We start from the raw sequence: 19,064 nt of genomic DNA, 5'->3' as shown, positions 1-19,064 counted from the left end.
ATGGTTATAAGGCACTAATGCCAGTGTTATTTATCACTTTCTTAATGTGCTTTAATAAAAGGGTCCCTTAGTTTTTATTGCTTCATCATAAATTGAAGGCTTTGGAGAAACACTATAAAGGTGAAGAACCTATACTGAAATTCTTTTGAAAAAGCATTTCAGAAACATTCTTTCCATTGTTAAACCTGTTGATAGTCTTCTTTCAAAATATTTCAGTGTTCTAAAACTATTGCATGTGGAGTCTCAGGCTGAGGATGAGCCAGACAGTTAGAGAACCCTCAGGTAAATTTGATTTGGCTGAGATTTCCTTGAGGACTCACAGGATATAATTGTTTCTTGTACTAAGCTCCTCATCTCTTTGTCCACTGAGAAGAGAGAAGTTTTTGATTCTGAAATCTTATTTTAAGGAAAAAAACCAACCAAAAAACAAGCATTATTTTGTGATCAGAGAGTTGGTTTTCCCCAAATATACCATGCAGCACTCAGTTATATAGAGGGCTGTTCTTAAGAGTAAAGCCTCGGGTTTTGGCACTAGGAGCAACCTTCTTTCTGAGATTTTCATGCACTGTAAATGTGTCATATCATTTCAAGATGCTACTTTTGAGGTTTCCATATAAATGCTTTCAAGGTACTGCTTTTTTTGTACCCAACAGATCCAGAGAGGTTTTTTTTTTTTTTGTAAAGAAGGGTTAAGATTGATATTGTGATGTGGCACCCCCTAGAGGAGCTGAAGCAGACAGAGAGGTTTATAGAGGAGGCCTACAGGGACATAGAAGAGAAGTCACACCTCTAATCTAGCAACTTTTCAAGGTTTTATTATTATTATTATTAAAATTTGATTTAATCGCTTATCTAATTTCTAAGTGAGTTTACAATATAAATAAAAAAAGAGCATGAACATAATAAAAATGCCATTAACAGTACCATTAATACTTACACCCCCCCCAACAAATTACAAAGAAACATCAACTAATAATTAGCATATTAAAAAGGGATAAATGAGACAGACAGACAGGAGACAAAAGGAAATAGGGTTAGAAATACAATTTGGATAGGAACGAAAGACAAATAAGGAAAAAAACAAAAGGAAAGGGCTCGTTGCTGCTTAATTCTTTAAGGGAGTTAAAAAGGATACTGTAAAATTTAAATCAAATGTTAAAAGCTTCTTTAACCAAATGACTCTTGAGTAGGCCTTTGAAACGTTTGAGATTAGCTTTTGGTTCCTATTATATGAAGGAAGGGGACCGTCAGCAATTTACGATTAGATGATCTAAGACTTCTGTGCTGTCATGGAGGAGAAAGGTTTCCTGAAGCAAGAGCATCACTGGCCTGCCCTCCAGGGGATTCAATATCCTCTTGCATCGAAGAGGTGTTTCCAGAGGCTTCTGCCCAAGAGGGAAGGGTTAGGACATCTGTTGTAGTTAGAGATTCAACCATTAGGCATTTAGATAGTGGGGTGGCTGGTAGATGTAAGGATTGCTTAGTCACTTGCCTGCCTGATGCGAAGGTGGTGGATCTCATGCATCACCTAGATAATATTTTAGCCAGTGATTTGAAGGAGCCTGCTCTCTTGGTACATATGAGTATCAATGACACAGGAAAATGTGGTAGGAAAGTTCTAGAAGCCAAATTTAGGCTCTTAGATAGGAGGCTAAAATCCAGAACCTGCAAGGTAGCATTTTCAGGATCGCTCCCCATTCTATGCGCAAGACCCAAGAGACAGACAACACTCCAGAGCAGGGGTGCCCAACGTGTCGATCGCGATCGACCGGTAGCTCAGGAAGGCAACGTGAGTCGATCGCAGAGCCCATCCCGAGCTCTGTGATAGACTCGTATTGCCGTCCCGATCTACCGGGCCTATCAGCCTTCCTCTCCCCGACGTCAAAGACGCTGACGCCGGGCATTAGGCTGTTTTTGTCATTTCGGGGGGAGGGGGGGGGGCGTGGTGGCGTGGCGGCGGCGGCGGCGGCAGCAGCAACAGCCTGAAAAAGAAATCATCCTGGCCCGGGTCGGTGTCATACTCTGGAACTTCTACCTCTTCCAGCAGCCCTCTCTCTTCTACCTGCTTCCGGCCACACCCCCTGCTCCGTGGCTCTCTTCGGCAACTCAGCAGCAGCGATCGACACAAGCTTCTGACGTCGGGGCCTACCCTCTGCGAGTCCGCTTGTTTCAACTTCCTTTTTCCACAAAGGCAGGACTTGTAGAGGGAAGGCCTCGATGTCGGCAGCTTGTCTTGATCACCGCTGCTGACGAGTTGCTTAAGAGAGCCATGGAGCAGGGGGTTTTGCCAGGTGCAGGTAGAAGGGAGAGGGCCAGATGCAGGACTCGTGGGTGAGGCAGTAGAAGAGAGAGGGGAGGGAAAGAAAAGGAAATATTTCATACTGGGCTGGGCCGGAGTGGAGGGAGGGTGGAAAGATTCTGGCTACAGGGTGCATTAACAAAGGGAAAGGGGGGAAAGCTGAAAATGGAAATAGTGACACAAAGAAGAGAAAGAGTAAGCAGGACCTACTGAATAAGGATAGAGATACAGAGGGGACATGAAGAGGAGGTGAAATAGAGACATAGAAGTAATGCTGAAAAAGTGTGTGTGGGGGGGGGGAGATAAAGACATTGAAAGGGCAAATGGTGAACATGGGGTAAAGACAAGGACAGAGACAAATAAAGATTCTGAAAAAGTGGTGAGATAGGGATATAGGTGAGATGGACACAAAGAAGGGTGATGCTGGAAAATAGGTGGAATGGTAATTCTGACAGACACAGAAGGGAAATGCTGGATCAAGGAGAGATGGGGCTCAGGCTGGATGGAATGAGGAGAAATGCCTTGTTGGCCCGGAACTTCCTCTCCTACGTCAGAATTGACATCAGGGAGCGGAATGCTGGTCAGCGCGACGCTTCTGCAGGGAAAGCTTGGGACAGCGGTGGCTTGGGGGCTGTTCCCCGATGGCGGTGGCAGCAAACCGAGTGGCTTGGGGGAGGGCATGGAGAAAGAAAGAAAAGGGGCAGACAGGGAGACAGAAAGAAGGGGGAACAGGGAGACAGAAAGAAAAAGTTGGGGGAGAGAATGAGGTCTGGAGGAGAGGAAACATACAGGAGGCTGAAAGAAAGGAAGAAAGATTGGATGCACAGTCAGAAGAAGAAAGTGCAACCAGAGACTCATGAAATCACCAAACAGCAAAGGTAGGAAAAATGATTTTATTTTCAATTTAGTGATCAGTTTTGATAGTGATAGTGTCGGTTTTGAGAATTTATATCTGCTGTCTATATTTTGCACTATGGCTCCCTTTTACTAAACCGCAATAACGTTTTTTAGCGCTGGGAGCCTATGAGCATTGAGAGCAGCACAAGGCATTCAGCGTAACTCCCTGTGCTAAAACCTACTATTGTGGTTTAGTAAAAAGGGAGGGGGGTGTATTTGTCTATTTTTGTATTTTGTTACTGAGGTGACATTGCATAGAGTCATCTGCCGTGACCTCTTTGAAAAAACCCGGAATATGAATAATTAACATTTTCTCTGCCTTTCAGTGTGCTTTGTGTTTTTTTTTAATTTTATTGTTGGTAGATCATTTTGACTTAGTCATTATAAAAGTAGCTCGCAAGCCCATAAAGTGTGGACACCCCTGCTCCAGAGTCTCAATGGATGGTTGAGGCAATGGTGCAGGGAGGAGGGTTTTAGATTTGTTAGGAACAGGGCAACATTCTGGGGAGAGGGAGCCTATTTCACAAAGATGGGCTTCACCTTAAACAGGGTGGAACCAGGCTGCTGGCATCAACAGTTAAAAGAAGATAGAGCAACTTTTAAACTAGAAACTGGGGGAAGGCCAATAGTTGCGCAAAACAACATGGTTAGAACAAGGTATTTTTTAAAAAGATATCTCCAAAACAGGACAATAGGGCATCCTGATAGCGAAATTTCAATAGAATCCATAGTAGACCAACTGTCCTTAAATATAGAGCAGATAGGTTTTAAACATGGCTGAACAAGTTGTAAATAGGATATGCCAAACATTGTTTGAAATGTCTGTATGCAAATGCCAGAAACCTAAGAAACAAGATAGGAGAGTTAGATACAATAGGCATCTCTGAGACCTGATGGACAGATGATAACCAAATGGGACACTGTAATACCAGGGTATGAACTATTTTGCAATGATAGGGTGGCTCAAATTGGTAGAGACATAGCATTACATGTATGTCTTGAACTTGAAATGGTAGAGACATAACATTAAATGTATGTCTTGAACTGAATAGACTAAAAATTCTACAGGAACCAAAACACACATTGGAATTTCTATGGGTAGAAATTCCATGTATAAATGGGAAAAGGATAGTGATAGGAGTGTACTGCCGTCTGCCTGGATGAACAGACAGATGCTGAAATGTTATCAGAAATTAGGGAGGCCAACAAACTGGGTAACACAATACTAATGAGTGATTTCAATTATCCCAATATTGACTGGGTAAATGTCATATCATGGCAATCTAGGGAGCTAAAATCCATTGATGAAATCAAGGACTGATTTATGGAGCAGCTGGTTCAAGAGCCGAGATGAGGCAAAGCAATTCTAAACCTATTCCTTTGTTGAGCGCATGATTTGGTGCAGGAGGTAATGGAGCTGGGCCACTTGATAAAAGTGATCATAACATAATCAGATTTGATATAATCTCTGGAGTATGCACACACAGGAAATCCAATGCAATAGAATTTAACTTTAAAAAAGGAGACTATGGTAACATGAGAATGGTAAAAAGAAACTTAGAGGAGCAGCTACAAAAAGTAAAAAATTTACATCAGGCATGGGTGCTATTTAAAAATATAATATACTGTATATACTAGGGGTAATAGGGTAAAACAAAGCTATCCAAAAAAGCTCAAATAGAGCTAGCTTATTTATACTTAGTTATAAATCACTTTGAAAGCTACCAAATAAAGTCTGACTAGAGCAGGGGTAGGGAACTCCGGTCCTCGAGAGCCGTATTCCAGTCGGGTTTTCAGGATTTCCCCAATGAATATGCATTGAAAGCAGTGCATGCAAATAGATCTCATGCATATTCATTGGGGAAATCCTGAAAACCCGACTGGAATATGGCTCTCGAGGACCAGAGTTCCATACCCCTGGACTAGAGGGTGGTAAAAGCCTCAGTCATCATGTAGAAAAACCATATGCTTTTCTACTGCGATAAGGTCAAACCGTTCTGGATTCAAATTTGGTTAACAATCAAGGACATTGTCAAATGCTCTGCGGATATTACCATTATGCCATAATACTTTGTTCACAACATCCTTGTTTTACTACTCTTGCTTGTCTGCCTAAACCGATAGATTTCCGGCTAGCTATTGGTATTTTACATGTTCTAAAAAATTGGAAAACACCACCACTATTGAATTACATGTTTTGGTGGAACTCTGTTTATCTTTATGTAAAATATGAACAGGCTATTAAGCTTAGCGGTAACAACCTCCCTATGAATTCTCAATTTCGATCACCCTGGGTGTATCTAGACTGCTATGTAAAGGAAAACCTCACTCTCTCCTCTTGATTTTTTTTCTTCTTTTATATTTGATTATTCTTCTTTTCTTCTCTTTATCTCTCTCTTTAGATTTTACTACGTACAAGTTATACTATATGCGGGTTGATTACATAGATTACATAGAGTATGACGGCAGAAAAGGGCCGACGGCCCAACAAGTCTGCCCACTCAAAGAACCCTCCCCTTAAAAGAACCCTCCCCTAAGCATTTCCCCGGAGCGAACCCACATGTTTATCCCATCATCTCTTGAAGTTGAGCACATTGCTGGCTTCAACTACCTGGTATGGAAGACCATTCCAACAATCAACTACCCTTTGGTGAAGAAGTACTTCCTGATGTCGCCATGAAGTCTCCCACCCTTGAGTTTGAGCGGATGCCCTCTTGTTGCCGTGGGACCTGTAAGGAAAAAGATATCTTCCTCCACCTCAGCTCAGCCTGTAAGATATTTGAACGTCTCTATCATGTCTCCCCTCTCTCTCTGCGTTCCTCGAGAGAAAATAACTGCAGCCTACTTAGACGTTCTTCATATGGGAGATCCTTGAGTCCTGAGACCATCTTAGTGGCCATTCGCTGAACCGATTCCATTCTCTTCACATCCTTTTGATAATGTGGCCTCCAATACTGAACACAGTACTCCAGATGAGGTCTCACCATGGACCTGTACAACGGCATTATAACTTCAGGCTTTCGGCTGACAAAACTTCTTCGGATGCAACCCAGCATTTCTCTAGCCTTGGTTGAAGCTCTCTCCACTTGATTGGTAGTCTTCATATCTTCACTAATGATTAGTGGAAGTATGTCAGGGACTGAGACAAAAACTGTAAAAATAATATCAATACATATTAAATTTTTAAATACATAGCTTAAAAACAATCAATAGTACAGTTGCAATCAAGTCCAAACATTACAATCCATATATTCAAACACTTTGGGATCCTTTTACTAAGGTGTGCTAGCGTTTTTAGCGTATGCAGGAAATTAACATGCGCTATGCTTCTAGAAGTAACGCCAACTCAATGCTGGCGTTAAGTTCTAGCGGGCGCTATTTTGCATGTTAAAGTCCTAACGCGGCTTACTAAAAGGAGCCTTTATGATATTTTTTTGTTCCAGGTTGGAGAGATATTTGTTTAAATGTATGTTCTGTTTGATTTATGATGCTGATACTTTGAAAGTTATGTAAAATTTACTTTAAAAATGTAATAAAAAAAAAACCACAAGATCTCTCCAAACTCCCTTTTCCAGTCATTGGCATAAAAACCTCCATGTTGGAAATGTATAAAGTGCTTTAAATTGAAATTGAATGATACATAAAATATATTGTTAAAGAAAATAATGGCCAGAGGGGACATTCAAAGTTACAGAGTAATACTTTTAAAACCAAGAGGAGGAAATATTTTTTCACTCGGAGAATAGTTAAGCTTTGGAATGTGGTGCCAGAGGATTTGGTGAGAGCAGTTTAAAAAAAAGGTTTGGACAAGTTCCTGGAGAAAAAAATGCAGATATGGGGGAAGTCATGGCTTGCTCTGGATCTGTGGCATATAATGCTGCTACTACTTGGGATTTTTGCCATCTACTTGTGACTTGGATTGGCCTCTGTGGAGATGGGATATTGGGATAGATGGACCATTGGTCTAACTTGTACAGCTATTTTTATGTTTTTATCTTGTGGTTTTCTATATGACTCCTGTTTATAACTGAAGCTTTTCCTACCCTCTGGTCAGACTTTATTTGATGGCTATAAAAAAGAAAGAAGGTAAAAAAGCCCCAACTGTTCGGCTCTGTGAATATGTTAAAGTCACTCTCACATCAACTGATTGGATGGGATTACGGTGAGCCTCCACACAAATAATTTGCATGGAAACTTGTTGGAACATCGATTGCTATTTCAGAATTGACCAAATATATTGGCCCACAGTGACCCACATGTTCTTAGCAGAAGAGGGAAGAATGTCCTTGGACATCGCCTAGCCCATCTACTCCACAAGGCTTTAAACTAGGTAAGTCAGGGGAGGGTACAGGCACAAACAACATACCTGGCGAACTAAACTGCCAATACATTTTTGAGGCTGAGGTAAGTAGTCACCGAAATTCTAGGTCTGGGTCAGGGGTGAGTGCACACACTTTTGAGTCGGGAGTAGGGTCACATCATATTTATGGGTCACATTGTAATTCCGGGTCTAGGGGGAATACACACTGTAGTTCTGGGTATATGGGGAATACACATTGTGGTTCTGGGCCTCAGGAAATCACAAATAATGCTAAAGGTGTTCAAGTAGCTCAAGCAGGAATATCCCCATTGAGACGTAACAAAAATACAACATGGAGGGCTATGTACGTCAACGCACACAGTTTAGGAAACAAGATCCTGGAATTGGAAACAGAAATAAGGAATGCCGACCTGGATGTGGTGGCGATATCCGAGACCTGGCTCACAGACTCCCACGGGTGGGACATGGTCATACCGGGTTATAACTTGCTTCACCGGGACAGGGAGGGCAGAATGGGAGGAGGTGTAGCATTATATACTAAAGATGACATTAAGGTCACGAGAATCTCAGATGTCCAGTATACTGGGGAATCCCTTTGGGTTAATTTGGCCAGAGGGAAGGACAAATGCTTGTATCTTGGCGTAATTTACAGACCCCCAAGACAACAGGATGACCTGAATATGGAAATAATCGGAGATATAGAAAATATCACCTTGCGTGGGGACACATTATTGCTAGGTGATTCAACATGCCTGATGTGGATTGGGTTACACTTACCTCTGCTTCCGGCAGCAGCAGGAGGCTATTAAACTCTATGAAGGGAGCAAGACTCAGGCAACTGGTGTTGGAACCAACAAGGGATCAGGCAATACTGGACCTGATACTTACCAATGGAGAAAGTGTCACAGAGGTCTTGGTGGGTGACACATTGGCCTCCAGTGACCACAACATGGTATGGTTCAGTCTCAGGAAAGGTTTCACTAAATCTACTACACTGACCAAGGTCCTCAAATTCAAGGACACAAATTTCAAAGAAATGGGAGACTTCGTTCACCAGGCGCTACAAAGCCAAGCAGAAACCGATAACGTGGAAGAAATGTGGTCGACTTTGAAAGCAACCATACAAGAAGCAACAAACCGCTATGTTAAATCAGTAAGTAAACGGCGAAGGAACAATAAGCCACAGTGGTTTACTGCGGAGATATCAGACCTCATCAAGGAGAAGAAAAAAGCATTCATCTCTTACAAACAATCGGGGAAGCAGGACTCTAGAGCAGACTACCTGACCAAATCAAAAGCCGTCAAAACAGCAGTCAGGGAGGCTAAATTCCACATGGAGGAGTCTCTAGCAAAGACCATCCAGAAGGGAGATAAATCCTTCTTCAGTTATATCAGTGATAGAAGAAAAAACTCAGGCGGGATTGTACGTCTTAGGAATCCAGACGGTGACTATGTGGAAAAGGATTCGGAAAAAGCCCAACTATTAAATGAATACTTCTGCTCAGTCTTCACCCGAGAAGTGCCGGGGCTCGGCCCTCAGCTACAGACAAGGGTTGGCTCAGTTGACCCGTTTAGTAACTTTGAGTTTACGCCCAGCAGTGTCTACGGTGAGCTGTCAAAGCTCAAGGTTAACAAAGCAATGGGGCCGGACAACCTGCACCCCAGGGTGCTTAGGGAGCTGAGTGATGTCTTGGCGGAGCCACTGTCCACACTCTTCAACCTCTCCCTTAGTACAGGCAGCGTCCCGTTGGACTGGAGGATGGCTAACGTCATTCCACTCCACAAGAAAGGCTCAAAGATGGAAACAGCAAATACAGACCAGTGAGTCTAACATCGATAGTGAGCAAACTAATGGAAACTCTAATCAAACACCAATTGGATAAGATCCTGGATGAGGAGAATCTACGGGATCCCCGACAACATGGATTTACTAAGGGGAGATCATGCCAATCCAACCTGATCAGCTTCTTTGACTGGGTGACGGGGAAGCTGGATATTGGGGAGTCCCTGGACATCGTGTACCTGGACTTTAGCAAAGCATTCGATAGCGTACCACACCGCAGGTTGCTGAGCAAGATGAGTTCTATAGGATTAGGTGACACATTGACGCAATGGGTTGGGAACTGGCTTGGAGGTAGGCTCCAAAGGGTGGTGGTGAACGGCACCCCCTCCGAAATGACGGAGGTGATTAGTGGAGTACCATAGGGCTCAGTCTTGGGCCCACTCCTATTCAACATCTTTATAACAGACTTGGCAGAAGGGCTTCGAGGTAAAATAACATTATTCGCCGATGACGCCAAACTAAGTAATGTAGTGGGCAAATGCACAACAGACGAAGATTCAATGCCCGACAACATGATGCACGACCTACTCCTACTGGAGCGATGGTCTAGGACATGGCAACTCAACTTCAATGCCAAAAAATGCAAAGTTATGCACCTGGGCAGCCAAAATCCATGTAAGTCTTATACCCTTAATGGCGAGATCCTAGCAAAAACGGTAGCAGAACGAGACTTGGGGGTAATCGTCAGCGAGGACATGAAGTCTGCCAATCAAGTGGAGCAGGCTTCATCCAAGGCAAGACAAATCATGGGCTGCATACGAAGGGGTTTCGTCAGTCATAAGGCGGAAGTCATTATGCCATTGTATAGATCCATGGTGAGGCCCCACCTGGAATACTGTGTGCAATTCTGGAGGCCGCATTATCGCAAGGATGTGCTGAGACTGGAGTCGGTGCAGAGAATGGCCACCCGGATGGTCTCGGGACTCAAGGATCTTCCATACGAAGAACGGCTTGACAAATTACAGCTATACTCGCTCGAGGAGCGCAGAGAGAGGGGAGACATGATCGAGACGTTCAAGTATCTTACGGGCCGCATCGAGGCGGAGGAAGATATCTTCTTTTTCAAGGGTCCCACGAAAACAAGAGGGCATCCGTGGAAAAACAGGGGCGGGAAACTACGAGGTGACCCCAGGAAATTCTTTTTCACTGAAAGAGTGGTTGATCGCTGGAATAGTCTTCCACTACAGGTGATTGAGGCCAGCAGCGTGCCTGATTTTAAGGCCAAATGGGATCGGCACATGGGATCTATTCACAGGGCAAAGGTAGGGGAGGGACATTAGGGTGGGCAGACTGGATGGGCCGTGGCCCTTATCTGCCGTCTATTTCTATGTTTCTATGTTTCTATGTTAAGTTGTGTTCTCTCAAAACCTGGACATTCTGTATTCTGTACATTGTGTCAGTCTTTTTAGGAGTTACCTGGACTGACAGGATTTTCCCAGTTCTTAAATAGAGTATCTCTCATAACCCTATGTAAATGTAAAATACTTTTATGTAGTCATTTGGAGGAGATTTAGTCAATAAACTCAAAAAGCTCAGAGTGAGGTTTTTCCTCTGTCTCCATTTTAATAGGTAAAGTCTGACAAAGCCAGTAAAAGATGTGCTCTCTGGTGGAGATTTTCACCTCTGAGGTGAAGGAGAAGGATCACAAAAGATGCCATAAGATTCTTCTGCTGACAAGTCTGAGTGTTTGGAAATATCTGAGTCAGACTTCTCAAAATACTCTCTGCTAAGTGAATCGGGAAGTTTGCATTGCGTATCCGTCAAGGAGTATTGAGGCAGGTGTCGATGCTCTGGCCTAGGAGATAACTCCTCTGTGAATGACAATGCATGTGTCAAATGGGTCTGTGCCAACTCTGATTCTTGATGTCAAGGAGGGGTGTGTGACTTTGTCCTTGATCGACACCTTGATGTATCCTACAACTGGGCTGAAAAGGGCATGGATACTTTTAAAGCCTGCAAAGACTATCTGCAGTAGCCCTGAAAGCTCTTGTTTGATCATAGCCTGGATCTCCTGGAGAGTCAGCAACTTCACCAGAAGAAACATCGGTGTGGAAACAGTCTACAGTTTTGGTTGCCTGGGCATGGGAAACCTCAATGTTGGGGCACACCTGGGAGGAGACATGATCTGCAGTGATGGAGAATGATTTACGGTGCATCAACTCTTACTATACATCGAGGCAGCAAATGTCTGGGAAGACGCCGTGCCAAACCCAGAAGGGAAGGAATGCTCATGCTTCTTAGCTTTCTTACATGAGCCATCCCCTGATGAATGAGGCATTGAATATCTGGGCTCAGCGCCAACTGCAAGAGTTAGCTGCCTCCCTCCTGCGATCTTAATATCGACCTCAGTGTCTCATGCATCTGGATAGATATACCAAGTGTTCCAAAAACTCAGCTGAAAACAAAAAAAAAAATGGTGAAATTCTGAATTTGCTGCCTTAAGGAAGAGAATGAAATTCAGTTTATTGTTTATTGAAAGCTTCTATACTATTACTAATGACTGGGAAGTCAATTCAGAGTGATTTACATGAGCTTCTGTAATGATGTTACAATACATGAGCTAATATGAAGGTGTAGTGTTTTTTGATGTATTGTGGTGATCAGTCCCTTGCACCTCAAATATGGTTCTTCTAGTGGTATAGATAGGATGCATCTTTTCAGTTTCTCTTACCTTGCTGAGGAAAACAGCTCCTACAGCAGATAGACCCACTGACATTTGTGTGCCAAGCTCTTGGAACCTTTTTTTTTCTCAGCTACTCTTTGCAGCCTAGACTTCTCATGGGCCTTTTCCTTCTCCTTTGTCAAGCCTAGCTAGTGTATGGTAAGAACTGTTTCGGGGCATCAAATAAATGGCTCTCAGGCTGCTTTCTGAGCTCTCCTGTGTTTCTGCAGCTACTCTTCTGTTGGAACTCCTCTGGAAGAAGACAGAAAGACTCCTAGCCTAATCCCGTCCTCAGGCCATTATTCAGCCAGTTAGGTTTTAGGATACCCACAATACCTACGTAATGTAAATGCACATGAGTCGAGTCTCTTTCATTTGAAAGGAAACTCTGCAATGAGAGGGCATAGAATGAAGTTAAGAGGTGATAGGCTCCGGAGTAATCTAAGGAAATATTATTTTACAAAAAGGGTGGTAGATGCGTGGAATAGTCTCTCGGAAGAGGTGGTGGAGAGAGGGCCTGGGATAGGCATGTGAGATCTCTTGGAGAGAGAAAGAGATAATGGTTACTGTGGATGGGCAGATTAGATGGACTATTTGGCCTTTATCTGCCATCATGTTTCTATGAATATGCAAGAGAGAGAGTTTTTCATGTATTATCTTCTGTCTCAGTAGGCCTGACTGGGTTGGGTACCTCTGCTATACTACTACCACAATTAATTATTTCTAGAGTGCTAACAGATGTACGCAGCGCTGTACAGAGTCATGAATGAGACAGTCCCTGCTTGAAAGAGCTAACAATCTAAACAAACAAGACACAACCAGGATTTCAGGGTGGGGCACTAGTGATAGAGTCTCTTATATTTCCAACCAAAACACAGAAGGAAACACCCCTTGTCCACCTAAGGACAGGCAAAGTCTGCCTCCACTATGTCACTCTGTAGGGTACGATTAGATTAAGACAACAGATTTCAAAGTCTTCCTCCTTTTAGCAAATGGGGGAAAACTTGGATCCTGCCACTCTTGTGTCTTCAACTGTACGCCCAGGGAATCTGCCCTAGTCCTAGTAATCTTTACTGTCCTATATCACTTTGGTTTGGATCTAGAGAGTCTGTAGCATCCAGTGTATTTGCCGATACCTCTGTCTGACCTAGTTGTAAGCTCAGGAACCTATCCCGACACACAGAAACATGGATCTTGTTGTCATTGATATTGACTAAGAAAGAATAGGACAGTGTGTGGATACATAGTGGGGGGAAGATCAGTGAAAAGGGGCTCGTAAATATCCAAATCTACGTTCTGTAGTTCATGCTTATAAAGTTCTAGCTTTTGCTGCCTTTTTATGTACTCGGCCACTCTGGAGTGTACATTTTCTGTTCATTCTATGAACAATGCTGCTTCTGAGCCATATTGATTTTAGATTAATTACATTCTGCCCTTCTGTTAATCTAACCTCAGAAGCAGCTGTGTCTAACAGATCCACTAGCGTGCCTCTTGACTTCCAGCTACAGTGTGCCACAGAGCAGAATAAACAGCCTCCTTATAAAACCCCCTTTACTGGAAAACACTTACAGTCTTCAACTGCCAGGGAATGTTCTTTAATGAGGTAAGGAGTACTTAAACACATCTAGGACTTGGCAACCAGCACAGCTTTTTATAAGCTACTATACACTTCAGAGAAATGTATCCTAGAGGCTACTTTTTAATGGACAAGTTTACATAAGGGCTGAGAGGCTTTGGTGCCAGTACTTTGGTTTTGTACTAGGTTAACATTAACCTTGTCAGAGTCCTCATGCAGCAGTCTCAAGGGTGTTTATAAGATGCTGTATGAAGCTCTTTTAGAGAGTGGAGCTGAGCCAAAGAATATATTGCAGAACACTTGTATTGCCTTTTGGGTATCAGAGGTGGTCTTTGCCTGGTGCGACTCATGATTAGAATAAATGCAGAAGGAAAATCCTTGTCATAGTTAACATTTCTAGAACAATTACTTAGTAAATGACAGCAGATAAAGACCCGAATGGTCCATCCGATCTGCCCAATAGGTACTCGCATTATAAATTCATGATTACATTTTTCTTTGGATATTTCTGGGCCATAAACTGCAGAAGTCTGCCTGGTACTGTCATAGGTTCCAATTGGAGTTGCTGTCAAAATTCATGCCAGTCTATCTAACCATCTCAAATAACTGGAGTTCCCATCAAAGCCCTTCCCAGCCCAGTTCTGGCCTTAGTTCTTCAATGTCTACCCTTCATTTTCTGATTAGAGACCCTCTGTGTTTGTCCCTTTTCGAATTCAGACACCATTTTGCTCTCCACCACATCCCTCAGGAGGGCATTCCAGGCATCCAACACCCTCTCCGTGAAAATGAATTTTGCTAACATTATTCTTAATATTACAACCCTGCAACCTCAATTTATGCCCTCTAGTTTTGCCATTTTCCCTTCTTCTTAAGTGCTATTGACTCATGCTCGAGCCCTAGCAACTTGATGAATTACAGATCTAAAAAGAAAATTGGCTTTCTGTTAGTCCAGTAAGGTCCTCCATGGTTGTTTTCAATGTGCCCAACCATCTGATTTCAGGTCACCCTCTTCGCTTGATTCCTTCGATTTTTCCAAACATTATATCCTTCTCCAATGATCTTTCCCTTCTGACAGACAGTCATAACGTCATCATTTGGGCTTCTAGTTACATAGCTGGTTTGATCTCTTCCAGAATCAATTTGTTAGTTCTTCTGGCAGTCCATGGCATGCGTAAAATCCTTTTCCAACACCAAAGCTCAAATGAGTCAAATTTTTCTTTCTCACTATCATTTAAATTGTGGAACCTATGACTTGGATCAATGTCTTTTGATAACCAGCACATCCATTCTAGATAAAATTGCCCCCAAACTTAACAGCAAAAGCAATGCAAACAAATATAATAAATGGTTTGACATCGAACTTCTAAAAACAAAACAACTAGCCAGACGATTGGAAAGAACCTGGAAAAAAACAGGAGAATCAGCAGACCGTAATAAATGGAGAGCTATTATAAAAATATACGAACAAATGATAAAAGACAAACGTAAAGCATTCTACTCCACTAAAATTAACTCATCTTGCAATGATTTGCAAGGAATCAATACAAAAGAGCTATTCAACCTGGTCACAAATTTATTCGACACCACTCGATACACCATACCCACACACAACACTAAGTTACCCTCTGCGAATAACTTAGCGCTGCACTTCGATTCAAAAATTAAAAACCTTAGAAACCACTGCTCAACAAACAACCCTAATGATCATCAAATAGCTAACACCCAAGGAAATGACATACCAGCAGACATGATCTGGAGCTCCTTTCAAAACCTAAAATGGAGTGATTACACCAAACTATACAACAAATACTCTAAAACTTATTGCGTTCTGGACTCATACCCCCCAGAAATTATGAAAGCGGCACCATTACAATTCAAACTATCGCTACAATACCTGGCCCACAACTTAAAAAATGGGAAGTTCCTCTCTAATAACGGTCACATAATAATAACCCCAATTCTAAAAAATCGCAAAGAACCCTCAGCCCTAATAACCAACTACAGACCGGTAGCATCCATTCCGTTTATTGTAAAAATCATGGAGAGACTAGTATATACCCAACTGATGGACTATCTTAATCAGTTCTCTCTTCTACACAAAACCCAATCCGGTTTCAGATCTTTATTCAGTACGGAGACAGTAATTGCAGCTATTTTAGACAACCTGCGCCTACTGTTTAGCAGGGGCCTCAATGCATTGGTTATGCAATTCGATATGAGTTCAGCCTTTGACCTGGTAGACCACAGAAAATGCTACAATGCCTAGACGCCATTGGTATCAAAGACGAGGTGCTGAACTGGTTTCATGGCTTCCTTACATCCCGCACCTATCAGGTACGCTTCAATTATGAGCTTTCCGATATCTGGAGCAATCTATCCGGTGTGCCACAAGGGTCACCATTGTCTCCATTGCTATTTAATGTCTACATGTCCTCACTGAGCTTGCAATTAACTCAACAGGGGATAAAACTATTCAGTTATGCAGATGACTTCACGATTATAATCCCATTTGCTGACTCTATCTCGGAAACTATTCGCAAGGCTTCAGAAGCTACAAATATGATGGAGCAATGGATGACAAACTTCAAACTCAAACTTAATTCAGAAAAAACAAAATTCTTCATTGCTTCACCAGTTGTATTTTTTATCATTGTACTTTTTAAATTGAATTTTATGTTTTTATATGTCGGTGTATAATAAATTATCTCCAGAACATCTATATCCACAGTTTTTTGTTTTTATATTCTGGGATACCAATACCTTATGCTCTTGGACTAACTAGCCAAAATGTTCATAAAGTGTCACAGGAATACAGGAGAATGAAGTTGAAGGATAGGCAAGAAAGCTGAAAGATACAATGAACTCTATAGAGCAGGGGTATCAAAGTCCCTCCTCACGGGCCGCAATCCAGTCAGAATTTCAGGATTTCCCCAAAGAATATGCATGAGATCTATTTGTATGCACTGCTTTCATTGTATGCTAATAGATATCATGCATATTCATTGGGGAAATCCTGAAAACCCGACTGGATTGCGGCCCTCGAGGAGGGACTTTGACACCCCTACTATAGAGGAACAAGATGAGGCAGTAATGCATAGAAGATAGAATGAGAAAAAGCGGTACTTGGGTTTCCTGGTGGCAGCATTGTAGTAAAAAACAAAAGGAATTGACCCCAAAATATCCCCAAAGAAGAAAATCCAGAGAAAACCAAAAAAACTCTGTGGAGTGATGATGTTCCTAAATGGACTTTATTTGAAAGTATCAAAGTTCCAAAGGTACACTAAAATCATCCACATAAAATAATTCCATCCACATAAAAGTAAATCGTCCACATAAGAGCCTTAAAGGACCTAGTCCGCTAGGAATACAGGACCCAACAAGGTCCGCGTTTTGACAAAAAGTCTTCTTCAGGGGTCCCTGGGGGTCCTATAAAGGTGAGTACGTGGGAAACAATTGTGTGGTGAGCCGGAAGTGAGACACTTTTTGTCGAAACGTGGACCTTGTTGGGTCCTGTATCCCTAGCGGACTAGGTCCTTTAAGGCTCTTATGTGGATGATTTACTTTTATGTGGATGATTTTAGTGTACCTTTGGAACTTTGATATTTTCAAATAAAGTCCATTTAGGAACATCATCACTCCATAGAGTTTTTTTGGTTTTCATTGGCAGCATTGTAGTAAAAACAGCACATCAATAGGAGGTTTATGTGGGATGAGGGGAGAACTTTCTGCACATTTGCAAAGCTATATGCACACCAATGGTGCACACCCCTGGAAAAAAATGTTGAGGAAAAATATCAAAGAAGTTCTACAGCTTAGTGTTGATAACAGTACCTGAACTGTCTGCTTTCATCTGGTTCCTCTGCCTGCTACTGCTCAGGTCAAAATCTTGTTAAGCCTGAAAAGTCATTAAGGTTGATGATTGATCCAATAGCATCCTGGCCTTGGATGAACTGAGCCACACATGTGGTTGGGATTATCAGGTATAGTTCCAACATGGGAAAAAAAAAAGCTGTGATGCAGGGGGAAAAAAAAGCTGTGAAGCTTGGCAATCACAGTTATTGGGCAGTTCATTTTATATTCACATAGAAGACAAGGTTGATTTTTCTGAACTTTTCAGCTTGAAGTAATTTACAGATGCATAACTAACTCATCAAATGCACCATTTCCTGTTTACTAAAATGACCTTGCACATGTCTGCTCTGTGTCTTTCAGGATAAACCTGGAGCTATTCAGTGCCAGTGATGTCATGACGCCACATGTGAGAGTCCTTTACCTTCATCAAAATATTGCCTCATTGGCTGACCTTCTTATTAATACCAATCACTGTGCATTTCCAGTGGTTTACAAGCCTGACCAAGAACATGTAGAGATCTTCCTGGGAACAATTACACGGTAAAAATCAAAGTGCTATATTCCCCTGTGTAAAATTTCATTTTCAGGGGGACAAAATTTCACTGCAGTTGACTTCCCCATAAACATTGTAATACATGGTTTACAGATGTTATGTTATGCAATGCAATAATGTCATATGATTACACTTGCTAAATCACTTGCTTTTTGGTCTCATGCTTTACAATATCTCTAAGACATCGACTTTATGGAAAAATGGATGCATCATCTTGGGTTATTGATTTCTCTTTAAGTTTCTTGCATTCTTCCATGAGAAACTGAATCATATTCATATCAGAGTTAGTGGCTCAGAAAGGATAGGGTTACCATATTTTGGGCCTCAAAACCCTAGACACAAGGCCCCTTCCCCCGTTCCGCTTCCAGCCCCGCCATTCTGCCCTAAGCCCCACCCCCATAAAGCCACCTCTCTTCCCCGATGAGCTCCTGCTGTGTATGGAGGGCCAGGAGCATATTCGGATGTGTTTGACATCATCCACGAATGCTCAGAGGCCCTCCAGATGGGGCCGGAGCTCACCAAGGCTTTCAAAAACCCAGACTAACTGCCGGGTTTTAGAAAGTCCATCCGGGCACCTGGACAGTCCTCTAAAAAGAGGACATGTCTGGGTTTTCCTAAACATCTGTCTCTAGCATGAATTATATTCTGGGTGGCTTATACTGTAACATGAAAAAAATAACTTTCAAGAAATGATAATTCAGAAACTAGAAAAAATGAATCTATCCATTCTGCAACTAGATTTCTGACATATACTGGGAGTCTCCTCATACAGTTATTTTTCTTCTGTTTGTCAGTTTAAATATTTGCAGTTACTCATGACATTGTGTGAAGTATATTTTTCACATTAGACAATGACCTTGGCTGTCAAAATACCATGCTATGATTAGTTTAGTGTTATAGTATATTTCCAAAGTCTATGCAGCATAAACATGTTGGACTTGACCACTTCCAGACTGGAAATTTAAAAGTTGTATGAACTTTGAGATATACTGTACACATGGTATTGTATCCATTGTACAGTTTTCTCACACACATATACAAACCTTTTTGAGCACACAATA

The 19,064-nt window shown here is 42.1% G+C and overlaps 1 protein-coding gene across 2 annotated transcripts in view; it reads left to right on the top strand.

The window, feature by feature from the left end:
• The window catches only part of LOC117355639 (chloride channel protein D-like), a 236,796-nt gene that overhangs the window by 165,050 nt on the left and 52,682 nt on the right, over positions 1–19,064 (top strand). For both annotated transcript variants that reach the window (XM_033934508.1, XM_033934509.1), the window contains exon 13: positions 17,811–17,990. In XM_033934508.1, coding sequence (XP_033790399.1) covers positions 17,811–17,990 — 180 coding nt within the window. The remainder of the gene's footprint in view (positions 1–17,810; positions 17,991–19,064) is intronic.

This window comes from Geotrypetes seraphini, chromosome 2, assembly GCF_902459505.1.
Source record: "Geotrypetes seraphini chromosome 2, aGeoSer1.1, whole genome shotgun sequence".
NCBI lineage: Eukaryota > Metazoa > Chordata > Amphibia > Gymnophiona > Dermophiidae > Geotrypetes > Geotrypetes seraphini.
Note: the sequence above shows the minus strand (reverse complement) of the source record. Positions and strands in the feature narration are given on the sequence as shown.